Source organism: Orcinus orca, chromosome 21 (genome assembly GCF_937001465.1).
Source record: "Orcinus orca chromosome 21, mOrcOrc1.1, whole genome shotgun sequence".
Classification (NCBI taxonomy): Eukaryota; Metazoa; Chordata; class Mammalia; order Artiodactyla; family Delphinidae; genus Orcinus; species Orcinus orca.
This window is the reverse complement of record NC_064579.1, coordinates 4,969,348-4,984,917: the sequence shown is the minus strand read 5'-3', so window position 1 is coordinate 4,984,917 and position 15,570 is coordinate 4,969,348. Positions and strand designations below refer to the sequence as shown.

At 35.0% G+C, this 15,570-nt stretch overlaps 1 protein-coding gene across 14 annotated transcripts in view; it reads left to right on the top strand.

Moving 5' to 3' along the window:
- Positions 1–15,570, top strand: part of ADAM32 (ADAM metallopeptidase domain 32) — a 159,792-nt gene that overhangs the window by 46,951 nt on the left and 97,271 nt on the right. For all 14 annotated transcript variants that reach the window (XR_007474639.1, XM_033415009.2, XM_049704279.1 and 11 more), the window contains 3 exons: positions 2,792–2,863; positions 3,297–3,463; positions 8,758–8,839. Coding sequence is in view for 13 of the 14 variants with exons in the window: in XM_033415009.2 (XP_033270900.2) it covers positions 2,792–2,863; positions 3,297–3,463; positions 8,758–8,839 (321 nt within the window). In the remaining variant the exon portion in view is untranslated. The remainder of the gene's footprint in view (positions 1–2,791; positions 2,864–3,296; positions 3,464–8,757; positions 8,840–15,570) is intronic.

The window sequence follows — 15,570 nt, the reverse complement described above, 5'->3', positions numbered from 1 at the left end:
CATTAAAATGTCAAGATTTTTTTAGTGGTTTTTAATGGTGCAACTGTTTGAGTCTGTTGACTCAAGTCTGATTGAGTCTAGTCTAAAGGCACCTCTAGATTCCTTATTCCCATAAACAATTTGAGGATCTCTGAACTTCAGACCCTTGAGGTGATAACTCAGTTTGTACTCAGTTGGGTGTGGTTTTATTTCTCCTATATTTCAAAGATTTCAGAAAACAGGGATAAAGTATACTTTCCAGGTTTTGTTTTGAAGATAAGTATTTGATTGTCACATCTATGGAATACTACAGAGAATGTGAATTTCCCTTTCTATTCATAGGATTGTAGAGCTTGTCAGGAAGCCAGAGTTGAGGGTCAGAGACAGGAGATATTTGGAGAAGGATATTAAAATACATGACTTAGTAGAGTATTAGGAAAAAGGGCAAACGGAACATTTAAGAGAGAGTTGAGATATTTCTAGTAAAGATGACTAGATTTCCAGGGAATATTTGGGTTTATGAAAATTATTTTGTTTCAGGATTACGTTACAAATTTTGAGAGTTGTTTTAAAAGCGTCTTGTCCAAATTGCCAGGTTTGTCAGCCATATAATGCTCATTAAACATCTCTTTTTTATGTTCTTACAAATATTTATGTTTATGTATTCTTTAATAAAACAAACATTGAGCCAGTATGACATCTGTGTTACTAGATATTGGGCATATAAAGAAGAATAGTGATGTCTTCAATCACTTCACAAATTTTAAATCCACAGTTGTAGCCTAGTGAATTCAGTGCCAGATTGAGGGAAGATTATGGTACTATGAAAACACAGTACATTAATAGAGAAAGACATGGAGACACACAGCTGTAACCTGAGGTATTGTAAGAGTGTGTAAGTAGGTGTTTTAACATGTAGGTTTTATTATTATTCAGGTATGCTGATGCCAACAGATCAGGAGATGATTACTATTGGAAAGTTAGTTTGTTATTCACAGTTCCCAGGAGGAAAGGGCATACCACATCATGCCACATGGAGAAGCACCACAGTAGGTCAGGAGACAGAGGGAGCAATAGGAAAACACGGCAGGAGCCTTTATTGTGATTTCTGTGGGAAGGAACAGCAAAACAAGGTAAACAGGTTTAGCATTGGCTAACTTGAAAAATTGCAGTGGGTTCGGGAGAATAGAGGTTGTTTCACAATTTTTGGTACCATGCCCTTGGATGATTAGGGCAGGGGAATTGGAGTGTGAGAACCTGGTAAAGGAGATGGTTGCAGGCTGGGTTCTGGCTTGGTTGGTTTGGGCAATGGGGGGAGGATGGGGCCAGGGAAGACTCAGTGCGAAACCTTTCTTTGCAAGGGTGCGTAAATATGAGAGATTGTTCTTTTCAGATCATTTTAAGAAGTTGAGTATGATTAATATACAGTGTTGAAGAAGGGAAAGGGAAAGAGATGAATTGAAGAATTGACATGATATTTGGATTTTATCCTAAAGGTAATAGAGAGTCAATGAAAGATTTTAAGCAGGGTAATGATGTGTTCATATTTACATTTAGAATCATTTCTGCAATAGCATAGGGACAGGAATGCTGGTGTAAAAATTGGAGTAAGATAAAGCATTTAAGAGACTATTCCAGCAATCAAGGTGAAGTTTTACAAATTAATAGTGTTAGGAATAGACAGGAAAGGACAATTTTAAATGTTACTAATGAGGGTGAATTAGAAGAACTTGTAAATTGACTTGATTTATTCATTCATTTAATAATATATTAAGCATCACCTAGATGCCAGTTACTGTTCTATTTATTGAGGATAGAGCAGTGAACAAAACAGGAAAAGTTTTGCTGTCACTGAACATACAGTATAATGAATGTGGGAGGTCATAAATGGTAATAGCATTCACTAAAGAAGTGGAAATCTAAGTGGGAGCATATTTTTGAGGGAGGATAATGAGTGCAGTTTTGGGTATGTTTAACTCGAGGGTCCTGTGTAATATGCAAGGGATAATGTACTTTAGGGAGTTTTTTATAGATAAGGAATTTAACATTGACACATTCTTCAGAGCTGATTCAGATTTCAGCCATTCTATATACACTCATTTGTGTGTATGTATGTGTGTGTGGTTTTATGTGGTAGTATCACATATGTAGCCGTTCATAACTACCACCACCACGACCAATACACTGAACAAGTACCATCACAAGACTCTCTGTGTTATCCCTTTGGAGTCACACACATCTCTCCCCACTTCCTCACTTCTCGACCTCTGGTAATCACTCATCTATTCTCCATCTGTGATTTCAGGAATATTGCATAAATGTTATCATATAGTATGTATCCTTTTGAGATTTGTTTATACTTAGCATAATTTTCATGAGGTTTACCCAGGCTGTTTCATATATCAGCAGTTCAGTTACTTTTTATTACTGAATCGTATTCCGTGTTATGAATGTACCACAGTTTGTTTAATCTTTGAACGACTGAATGACTTAGGAGTTGTTTCCACTCATGTATGGGTTTTTCTGAGCACCAGTTTTTACTTCTTTAGGATAAATGTCCAGGAGTGCAACTTCTAGGTCCATTATTTGTTTTGAAAGAAGTTGCCAAGCTATCTTTCAGAGTGGCTATACAATGTTACATACTAGCATGTGTGAGTGATCCAATTTATATTCCTATTTTAATTGTTACTGTCTTATTTTGAAGTGTTCTAACCCCAAAGCAGCCTCAACCTGAGAGAGTAGATGGAGAGTAAATCTCAAACATATTACATAACAAATGATATTTAAATTTTAAATTAATTCTGTTTTTCAGTATGATTACCTGGGCTCTGATAGCATGATGGTAACAAATAAAGTCATCGAAATTATTGGCCTTGTAAATTCGGTAAGTATTTTCCTTTTCATACTAGTTAGGAAAATTCATACTAGTTTTGAAATTATAATTTGCATTGCCTTGACATGGCATTTCTTTTTTTAAAAAATTTATTTATTTTATTTATTTATTTTTGGCTGCGTTGGGTCTTTGTTGCTGTGCGCGGGCTTTCTCTAGTTGTGGTGAGTGGCGGCTACTCTTCGTTGCGGTGCGCGGGCTTCTCATTGCAGTGGCTTCTCTTGTTGCGGAGCATGGGCTCTAGGCGCGCAGGCTTCAGTAGTTGTGGCGCATGGACTGAGTTGCTCCGCAGCTGACGTGGCATTTCTGAATAAAGTTATCCATATAAATTGAGGGTGGATTTGTCAAAAGATTGAATTAATTTCTTGGTTATTATAAAATAACATAAAAATTATTTTTTTCATGTATTTATCTCTTCTGTTTTTAGATGTTTACGCCATTTAAAATTACTATTGTGCTGTCATCTTTGGAATTGTGGTCAGATAAAAATAAGATCTCTACTGTTGGTGAGGCAGATGAATTATTGCATGCATTTTTAGACTGGAAAAAGTCTTATCTTACCCTAAGACCTCATGATATTGCATATCTATTCATGTAAGTATAATGTTTCAGTCTTCTTAGAAATCAAAGATTTGTGATATTGATGTAGCTTAAATTAGGGAATTGTTGTTCATTTCTGACTATTCATACTTTGATTATCATGCACTCAGTCAGACCTCATGCTGTCTTTCTGGTTGTCAGACAATAAAAGAAGATTGCTAAAATTTATTTCTGTGCTTATCAACATTTACTATTGAGGAGATTGATATTTCAGGAAGTTAAACCAACTGAGGACTCTTGATGGTGTGTCTAGGTTTTGAATCCACAGTTTGTAACTCCAGAGCCCATAATCTTAATCATTACATAAAGAGATGGCATTTATCTTGTGAAGTTTATATCTTTGTTATGAGTTTTGATCAAAGCCTTGGTAAAGTAGGTTAAAATATTTTATCCTACTGAATTTTCTGCATTATTTTTAAATGTTAGTTTTCTAAACAATCAATTATAACTGTATACTTATAATTTTATTCATATAAAATTTACCAGCAATTATGATCAGCATGTCTTTCAATAAATCTGCATATACATATTTTTAAGTTGGCATGATAATATCAATATTTCCAGTTTATAATAGGGTCTAAAAGTTGTGTGTAGTTTATTTAACTAGTTCTTTAATAATTGGTACTTGGCTTGATTCCAATATTTTATTATTTTAAAAAATCTTACAGTGAAAAAAACCTTATGTGTATCATTTATATATGTGCATGTGTATCTACAAGGCAGATTCCCAGGAGTAATATTTCTAGGTAGTATAATTCTAATTTTGATAGCTAATACCAGATTTTGGCACTGATTTTAGTGCTTTGCACACTTATCAATAACGTATGAGAAGGGTCTGTTTCCCCACAGTCTAGCCACCAAAGTGTATGGTCAAGTTTTTCTTCACCTTTGGTACCTGAGAAATGATATATTGGTATAGTTTTAATTTTCATTTCTTTTTCATGAGCCTGATGGTAGATAGCTAGATATCTAGATAGATAGGGATAGATGCATTTAGATATCAATTTCAACACAGATATAGATAAAAAGATAAATTTCTTTGCCTTGCGATGAGAAGTAGTTTTCTTTCTTAATTTGTCTTTTGACTTGGCTTCTTGTGTGTGTGTATTTTTTAACTGCCATACAAAATACTTTTATTTTTAAGGCAGGATTCATGAGGTTTTTATTTGATGGTTTCTAGAGTTTGAGTCATAATTAGAAAGGCCTTCCCACTTCATGGGTGTGAGGGAAGTTTTAAATTTATTTTCCATGGAAATTTTAGAATCAACCTGTCTAGCTCCTATTTTTTAAGACTGTTAAATTTATAAATTGAGCTATAGAGAACTGTTTAGTCTTCACATCTCACATTTTGTCTTTCCAGTTTTTGGTCATTCAGAAGTTAATTTCTCATAGGTTTTATACATTTATTGATAACTTTTCTTAGGTATATTGTCTTTGTGGTTGCTGTTGTAAATGTGTCTTCTATCTGCTAAATATATATAGTTTTTGTTTGTAAGATTACCTTAATTTCATATTGATTTTATATCCTATTGCCTTACTAAATTTCTTTGTTTTTAATCATTCTTAAGTCTACTACATTGGTTTTTTCACTCATATAATTATACCATCTGCAAATACAGGTAGTTTTATCTCTTGCTATTTAATTTTATATTTTCAGTTTCTTTCTCTGTTCTTATTGCTTTGGCTAGTTTAATACAGTTTAAACTAGTAGTAGTAATAATGGTAACATGGGTCATGTCTGTTTTATTCTTTAGGGAATGTTACCTCATTGAGTAATACTTTTTAGCTTTGGGGGCTAAAATGTAGGTTTGGCTCTGTGTGTGTGCACAGGCATGTTTTAGAATTTGAATAATAGTAGGGCAATATTCATAGATTCATACTATACCAACAATTTGAAAAATAATCTTTCAGGGACTTCCCTGGCAGTCCAGTGATTAATACTTCTCCTTCCAATGCAGGGGTTGTGGGTTTGATCCCTGGTCGGGGAGCTAAGATCCCACATGCCTCAGGGCCAAAACACCAAAACATAAAACAGAAGCAATATTTTAACGAATTCAATAAAGACTTTAAAAATGGTCCACATCAAAAAATCTTAAAAAAAAGAACGAAAAATAATCTTTCAGCTTTTATAGGGATGACATAAGATACTCTTATTGGCATTCAATAGAAATAATTATAGTGATATATTTCCTAATCTTGAACCATCTTGCATTCCTAGAATAAATCTCAATTTTGACATGATGTATTATCCTTTTAATAGGATGTTGAAATTTGATACAGTAATAAGTGAAATTGGTGAGAGCATTTATCCCGTTAGAAATGTAGAAATTATGGTACAGTCAGTCTCCTTGAACTTGAATAATACCCCTTCTTGATCCCTTGATGTTATTTTAATGCATCAACATACTTTGCATATGAGTAATGTCCTAGAATAAATACTATAAAATTACGATAAATAACAGTAATTATCTATTATTTTCTGGTCTTTGTACTCCAGAAATTTGTACTCCAGAAATTTATAATCTGGTTTAGGCCCTACAGTAGGAACAATGAACATAGCAAGCTTAATTTTTTAACCGTTTACAATCTGTCCTTTATTCAACAAATGTTTATTGAGATAATATTGCATAGTGATTCAAATTTAAACTCTGGAGGCCAACTGCCTGCATTTAACTTCAGCCCTGTCACCTAGGGCAATTGATGCTCTCTGCCTCAGTTTCCCTATATTTGCTTTTATTAGTTTTATTCATTTACAGCTTTATTGAGGTGTAATTGACAAATAAAAATTATACATATTTAAGGAGTACAATGTGATATTTGATATATGTATACATTGTGAAATCATAAGCTAATTAACATATACACCACCTTACATAGTTAACATTCTTTGGTGTGTGATGAGAAATCTTAAGATCTTCTCTAGCAAATTTCACATATACAATGCAGTATTATTAACTATAATCATCATGCTGTACATTAGAACTCCAGAACTTATTCAGCCTACATAACTGAAACCTTGTATCTTTGACCATCTCCCCATTTCCTCCATCTCCCAACCCCTGGCAACCACTCTTCAACTCGCTGCTTTTATGAGTTGGATTATTTTAGATTCCACACATAAGTGTGATCATACAGTACTTGCCTTTTTATGTCTGGCTTATTTCACTTAGCATAATGTCCTTCAGGTTTATCCATGTTGTAAATGTCAGGATTTCCTTCTTTCTTGAGGCTGAATTATATTCCACTGTATATATACATCACATTTTCTTTATCCATTCATCTCTCAATGGACGTTTAAAAAGTGGGCCTCTTTGGCATCATCTTGCATGGCTGGCAGTATTCACTGTACTCTCACCTTCCCTTGTGGGAGAAATCATGGCTGGAGGCAGCTGTTTTGGCACTGAGCTGTGCTGCCTTGGGGGAATGGTGACATGGGTAAAGTGAAATTGTTTTTACCTTCTTCAATGTGTCTCTTCTTGGATTTTTTGCTCCGGTGTGGCATGGGGCCTTTCCTTGGGTCTTGGGCCACATCTGTGGTTGTTTGTCAAAATTGTTGTTTCTGTGGAGAGATGAGGGCTAAAAAACTCCTATTCTGCCATCTTGCTGATGTCACTCCAGAAGATTAATGTTGGTACATTATCTCTACTTGTTTAGTTTACAGGAGGAAGAAACAATGAGAGTGAGAGCAAGAGCAAGAGTGAGAGAGAGACTCAAAGTAACATATAACAAAAGGGCCAAGTTAAAGACGTGCTAATCAAATTAGAAGTGAGAAGGCAGACTGAGGAATTTTAAAAAAATATTTATTGTTTTTACTTAATATAATTAATTTTAAAAAAAATTTTGGCTGTGACGGGTCTTAGTTGCAGCACTTGGGATGTTCGTTGCAGTGTGCAGGCTTCTCTCTAGTTGTGGTGTGCTGACTTACTTGCCCCATGACATGTGTGATCTTAGTTCCCCAACCAGGAATCGAACCCTCATGCCCTGCATTGGAAGCAGATTCTTTACCACTGGACCACCAGGAAGTCCCAGGAATGTTTAAATTCAGTGAAAGGAGGTGGAAAGCATTCCAGGTTATGGAAACAATATGCCTAGAGACATGGGACTAAATAATAGTTCTTTTCAAAGAGTATGGAATTCATAGTTATAACTGGAGCTGAACCTCTGGAGGAGGGGAGGGATACAAGAAAAGTTGAAGGAGTAAAACAGTAAATCTTGATAACTGATTTGATGTGGAGACTGGGTGGCCGTATTAAGTAAAAAATAGCTATTATTGAATCCAGCTCATCAGGAGTATGCATAGAGATAGGGGGAAAGTCTTATCTATTGGGAGAACTATCTTGAATGAAGAAAGAGTGTAAACAATACTTTCATATTGGAATGTAAAGCCAAAGTTGGGTGTTAAAGGCAAATACTTGGAAACAAGTGCTTATGTATAAACAATATCAGTGAGACAGAATAAGGGAGCAGTGGAGAGACAGTGCAATTGTGAAGTGCAGTGCAGTTGAGACTGAGGAGGCATTTCAAACTGAGAATTGCGTACCAAGGTTTTTTACACACGTCTTGGAATGTTCGTTTTGGCTGGGGCTCTAAAGATGGCAGAATATGTTTGGAGCATCTGTATCTTAGTGGTTGAGAGTATGGCTCTGCATTCAAACTGTCCAAGTTCATATCCTTCAGCAGCACTTACCTGTGCTGCCCTGAGCAAGTTACTTGTACTTCCCATCTGATGTTTGATTTGTTCAGTGGGGGAAAAATAGTATCTAATTCGCTGGCTGGATTTGAGGATTAAATAGAATCGTTTATGTAAATCCATGAGAATAGTGCTATTATTATATGGCAGTTTATACGGACTCTTCTTCTCAAAGCAGGAAAAAATAATGGTAAGTTGTAGAACAATAAAATCATTCCAGTGAGAAAATGGTGAGCTTTTCTACATTTGAGTGAAAACTTTTAATCCATACATTAAAACTATTTGTCATTGTAATTCAGCAAAATGCTTTTGATTGAAGTGTTTGATCAAGGCTTTAGTAACCCTAACCAAACATCACAAGAACAGTAAACTCATCAATAACTTGGATCCATTGGATACGTTTTAGGAACCCAGATTGCTTAATCTCATTTAATGAAGACTATTTTACAAATTTGAAGCAGTTAACTCCATACGGAAAGATTGTACTTCAATTTGCTTCAGACTAGAAATTTATGAACTACAGACAAATTACTAGCAGGAGTTATCACATGTGAATTGTTTGTCAAAATTAACTATAATTATATACTTATTTATTTAGCTATAGAGAGTATCCAGATTATGTGGGAGCAGCATTTCCTGGAAAGATGTGTGTTACCAGTTATTCTGCAGGAATTGCTTTGGTATGTAATTATTTAATCTTATTATTTGAAAAAAATACATTTAAAAATTACCCAGTATTACAGCAAATATTTTATACACTTCACATTTATATTTACATTTAGAGATTGCATTTATATTCCATCACTCTTAGAACTTTGAAGTATGTAGAAGGAATAGTATTCTGAAGTACAAGTGTCTTATTGCAATTATTTGGAAGTTAAAGTGGAATAAAAATATAATAAATACACACGTATCCCTTATTATATAGAAGAGTGTATTATGAAAAATTATCTGTAAAGATATTTCTATAACCAAAATAGATTTTTTTCTTGTAGGTATAAAATTGGAAAAATAGTCTTATGATAAATTAACTTCAAAATCAAAACAAATGATGAACCAAAACGTATGACAAAAATCTGTTAAAATGTTTCAAATTTTTCTACATAATATTTAAAAGAAACTTTTATGTCTATTTTAAATATTTATAGTTCTGATAAATATTTTATATTTAAATAAATTATTGGTGTAATTAGATGCATCACTGAAAGAGAAGTAATTCATTGAGGCTTTCCCCCACCTATTCATCCTTTTTAAAAATAAGTTTAAGTACTATATAGTATTTTTAAATTACAGAGTAATTTATGTTATGCATGTCCATTTTTAAAAGAACATATAGAAACATAAAAGGAAACATATAATCTGGCGTCTTCCCAGGGATGAAGCAATAATCACTGTTAACATTTTGATTAATATGTATCTCGTACTTTGAGTTTTTATCTGTTACTGTGGCTCCCCATTATATGTTTTTGCAAAAATGGGATTTTGCATACATATTTTTATTTCTGATACTCTTCCAATTATTTTTATTACAGAATTTATGCATGCATGCATGTATATGTAAAATTGTTTAAATTGTAGCTATACAAAGCAAAGTTTGTTAACAAAACTCTCTTCTTTATCCCCTTCATGAAGTCCTGTAAGAATTTATAATTTCTATTTAAATTCTCTGGTAGTTAAGTTTATTTATTTAAAAAATATATACTTTGACACCTACTTTGATTAATAAACTTTAGACAACATTGGTAATATTATCTTTGACATATTTAATCCACTCTATTTGTCATATATATTATGACGTTTTTATTACTTTATTAATACTTATAATAGTAATCTATATTAAACACATTCTTAAATATATATGTATATGCATAATATATGTAATTATATATTATAGATGTTATACAATATATAATACACAATAATATATAATATATTAAATATTATTGCATAATATATTACCATCTTAATGTATTTATGTTTTTATTTATATTAATTATTTTAAAAATTCTTTTTACCTTATGCAAAGTCCATTGATTATTTGCTATGAAAAATGAGACATGTAAAATAGTACACTTCTCATAACCATTGTTAAGAGTTATAAAATTTATAATTTATTTTATAGAACTTTTGTGCTTTGTCTACAGGTTGATTTTTAAGTTAAATCAATAAATATTTTATGGTATTATGAATATAAAAATGATATTAACTCTGAATCAAGAAGTAAATATGTTGCTATTCTGGTAAAGCTTTGATGGCCAAAAGAGGTCTTGTCAATTTTTTTCTAACTTATTTTACTTCTGTGGGCGGAACCAACTGCCACAGAAAATTAAACTTCATCTTCCTTTTCTTGGAATTCTTTGCTCTTTTTCTGGAATAACTCAAGTTTAAAAAATTTTAGACACAGTGTATATAAGTGGCAAACACTGTTATTTTATTAATGAAAACACTTTTGCTTTCCCTCCACATTTGATTGGTAATTTGGCTAGGCTTAGAATCCTAGTTCTAACATCCTTCTCTCTCAGCATTCTGAAGATTGATGTATTGTGTTTTTGTCAACTCATTATGAAGTGAAAGGATGGCAAGGAAATTGAGGGTGTTTGTAAGAGAATCTGAACTGCTTAAAGGAGGAGAGAAGTCAGTAAGGAGGTTAGGAACAGTGAAAATGTAGGAACCATGGTTTGGTTGTGCTGATGGGTATGCAGATTGTTGTAGTTGAGGTGCTATTGGAGTTATCAGGGGAGACAGCAGGTGGTCAGGATGTGGGATGCACAGAGATGACGGAGGGCTTGCAGTTATTGATAAAAATCTGTTGACAGGGTCTAGAGTGTGAACCATAGGAATGAGTGGGTGAGGCAGGATGTAGGATAGAATTATTAGAGGAGTTGAATTCAAGGAATGATGCTTTTACAAAGCTTTCGTACTTATATTTTTATAAACCTTTATATTTCTTTGTTTAAAAGCTCTCATACTTTTACCACAATTGAATATGTCTCTGAACAAGAATTGTTTTTTATGCTTTAAACATAATATAAATTGTATCCTGCTGTATCATTCTGCAAATAGATTTTTTTGGTTTCCACTTAAAATTTTGAGATTTAATGGAATTACAGTTAATTTTTAAAAGGCTTTGTTTTTTAAGAGAAATTTTAGGTTCATAGCAAAATTAAGAGGGAAGTACAGAGATATCCCATGTAGTCCCTGCCCACCCCCACACATAACCTCCCTCACTGTTAACGTCCACACCAGAGAGGTGCATTTGTTACAGATGATGGACCTACACTGACGCATTACAACCACCAAAAGTTCACAGCTTACATTAAGGTTCATTTTGGTGGTATACATTGTGTGAGTTTTGACGAATATATAATGACATATATCTAGCATTATAGTGTCATAGAGAGTAGCTTCACTGTCCTCAAAATCCTTTGTGCCTAGTAAATTTTTTGCATTGGTGCTTGATACTTTATTATATTAATGCCACACTGTATCCTTTATGATTTTCATGGGAATTTTGGTTGTTTCTATTTTTGCCATTACGAACAATATTTAATAAACATCTCTATACATAACTCTTCCAATTTCCATTTGATCTTTTTGTAAATTGAAATGTACTTGACGTACAACATTATGTTAGTTTCAGGTGTACTACATAGTGATTTGACATTTGCATACCTTACAAAAAGTCATGACAAGTCTAGTAATTGTCTGTCCCCATACAAAGTTAATATTATTGACCTTATTTTATATGCTGTATATTATACCCCCATGGCTTATTTATTTTATAACTGGAGGTTTGTACTTCTTAATCCACTTTACCTATTTCACCCCCACCCTACCCCCTCCCCTCTGGCGGCCACCCATCTGTCTTCACTACCTGAGTTTGTTTTCATTTTCTTTTGTTTGTTTGTTTTGTTTTTAGATTTCAGATACAAGTGAGAGCATACATATTTGTCTTTCTCTGTCTGACTTATTTCACTCTGTGTAATACTCTCCAGATAGACCTTCCATGTTTTTGCAAATGGCAAGATTTTTACTGGGGGGGTGTATAGTTGTTTTACAATGTCTTGTTAGTTTCTGCTGTACAGTGAAGTGAATCAGCTGTATGTATACATATATCTTCTCTTTTTTGGATTTCCTTCCCATTTAGGTCACCACAGAGCATTGAGTAGAGTTCCCTGTGCTATACAGCAAGTTCTCATTAGTTACCTATTTTATACATATTAGTGTATATATGTCAGTCCCAATCTCCCAGTTCATCCCACCCCCCCACCCCCTTTCCCCCCTTGGTGTCCATACATTTGTTCACTATGTCTCTATTTCTGCCTTGTAAACAGGTTCATCTGTACAACAAATGGCAAGATTTTTAAAAATTTATTTTATTTATTTATTTATTTGTAGTACGCGGGCCTCTCACTGTTGTGGCCTCTCCCGTTGTGGAGCACAGGCCCCTGCCGTGCAGGCTCTGCAGCCATGGCTTATGGGCCTAGCCGCTCTGCGGCATGTGGGATCTTCCTGGACCGGGGCACAAACCTGCGTCCCCTGCATCGGCAGGCGAACTCTCAACCACTGTGCCACCAGGGAAGCCCTAAAATTTATTTTTTATGTTTTTTGACTTTTTATTTTATATTGGCGTATAGGTGATTAACAATGTTGTGTTAGTTTCAGGTTTACAGCAAAGTGATTCAGTTATACATATGCATGTATTTATTCTTTTTCAAATTCTTTTCCCATTTGTGTTGTTACATAATATTGAGCAGAGTTCCCTGTGCTATACAGTAGGTGCAAATGGCAAGATTTTATTGGCTGAGTATTAATCTACTGTGTGTGTATGTGTGTGTGTGTGTGTATACATATACATACATATATATATATATGCATGTATGTATATGTATACACACACATGTCATATCTTCTTTATCCGCTCATCTAACAATGGATACTTAGGTTGTTTCCGTATCATGGCTATGGTAAATAATGCTGCAATGAACATTGGGGTACATATCTTTTAGTATTAGTGTTTTTGTTTTCTTTGGAAAAATACCCACAAGTGAAATTGTTGGATTATATGCAGTCCAATTTTTAATTTAAGAGGAACCTCCATACTGTTTTCCATAGTGGCTGCACCAATTTACAGTCCCATCAACAGTGCACAGGGGCTCCCTTTTCTCCACATCATTGCGACCACTTGTTTTTGTCTTTCTGATGACAGCCATTCTGACAGGTGTGAGGTGGTTTCTCATTGTGGTTTTGATTTTAATTTCCGTGATGATTAGTGTTTTGAGCATCTTTTCATGTGTCTGTTGGCCATCTGTTTGTCTTCTTTGGGAAAATGTCTATTCACGTCCTCTGCCCATTTTTAAATCAGGTTTTTTGGGGTTTTTTTGATGTTGAGATGTGTGAGTTCTTTGTATATTTTGAATATTAACCCCTTATTATATATATTGTTTGCAAATATTTTCTCCCATTTAGTAGTTTCCCTTTTAATTTTGTGGTTGGTTTTCTTCACTATGCAAAAACTTTTTAGTTTGATGTAGTACCATTTGTTTATTGTTACTTTTATTTTCCTTGCTTGAGGAGACAGGTACAAAAAATCAGGGAACATGATAACTTCAACTTTGTTCTTTATCAAGATTGCTTTGACTGTTCTGGGACTTTTGTGTTTCCATACAAATTTTAGAAGTATTTGTTCCAACTCTGTGAAAAACGCCATTGGTGTTTTTTTTTTTTTTTCCCGATACGTGGGCCTCTCACTGTTGTGGCCTCTCCCATTGTGGAGCACAGGCTCCGGACGCGCAGGCTCAGCGGCCATGGCTCACAGGCCCAGCCGCTCTGCGGCATGTGGGATCTTCCCGGACCGGGGCACGAACCCGTGTCCCCTGCATCGGCAGGCGGACTCTCAACCACTGCGCCACCAGGGAAGCCCCCTCAGCTTTTATTCGTTTGGGAATCATGGTCTCTTCTTCATTTCTGAAGCACAGTTTTGCTGGGCATAGAATTCTTGGTTGACAGGTTTTTTTCTTTCAGTATTTTGAATATATAATCCCATTCTTTCCTCACCTGAAATATTTCTGTTGAGAAACCTGCTGATAGTCTTATGGGGGTTCCCTTGTATGTAACTTGGTTTTTTTTTCCTCTCTTCTTTCAAAATTCTTTCTTTGTCTTTACTTTTGACACTTTAATTGTAATGTGTCCTGGTGTAGCCCTATTCAAGTTCAACCTATTTGGGGTCCTTTGTGCCTCATATACTTGGATGTCCATTTCTTTCCCAGTTTTTGGAAAATTTCAGCCATTATTGCTTTAAATATACTTTCTGTCCCTTTTTCTTTTCCTTCTGGAATTCCCATGATATGGTTATTGGGGGGTGTGTGTGTGTGTGTGTGTGTGTGTGTGTGTTTGTCCCATAGTCCTGTAGGCTTGCTTTCTTTTTCATTCTTTTTTTATTTTTGCTCCTCTGACTGGAGGAGCAATTTAAAATATTCCTGCCTTCTAGATCACTGATTCTTTATTTTGCCTGGTTGAGTCTACTGTTGAAGCTCTCTATTGAATGCTTCAGTCGTGTTTTTCAGCTCTAGGATATCTCTTTTTAATGGTTTCTGTTCCTTTGTTGAACCTATTTTGTTCATTCATTGTTTTACTACTTTCATTTGGTCATCTGTGTGTTCTTGTAATTCACTAAACTTCTTTAAGGAGATTATTCTAAATTATTTCTCTGACACTTCATAGATCTCCATTTATTCTGGGTTAGTTATTTTGCAGCATTTTTAGTTTGATTTGATGGTGTCACATCCACCTGATTTTTCTTGCTCCTTCATTCCTCACTTTGGTACCTGTGCATTTGAGTTATTGGTCTCCTCTTCCAGACTTTACAGGCTCACTTTGGCAGAGACAGTTCTTCACTAGTCAGCTCAGTTTAGGTTTCTGGACATGTCCTTGGACAGGCAGGATCTATTTTTGGGCAAGGCCACTGCCCAACCTCTGAGGTCAGGGGAGGGGGTACCACTGGCTATTAACTGTTGGATAGGACTGATAGTGAGGTTCCCTGCCCAAGAGAGGCAGTAGGATATACTCTGCGGTTGTTTAGATTCACTGGTCAGGCTTCCTAGAAGGTCAGGACAGGGAACTTTACTCAGCAGTAGCTGGGAAGTGAATTAGCTTCCGTGCCCTGACAGGGAGCACATGACCTGCATGGCTCATTGTTTGTGGACCCACATTAAGCAGACTGTGCCCTTAATTCCTTGGACACATGGGGCCACTGGGTTTTGCTCTGAAGATGGGGAAAACCATGGGCTGTGCTCTCTGTTCAAGTGCCACTGTAAGCAGGGTTGTTGGATGGGCAGCACAGCTTCCTGTGTGCTCTGGCTAGATTCGTTGGTTGGGCTTTCTGAAGGCTATATGTAGCAGTGGGAAGGGC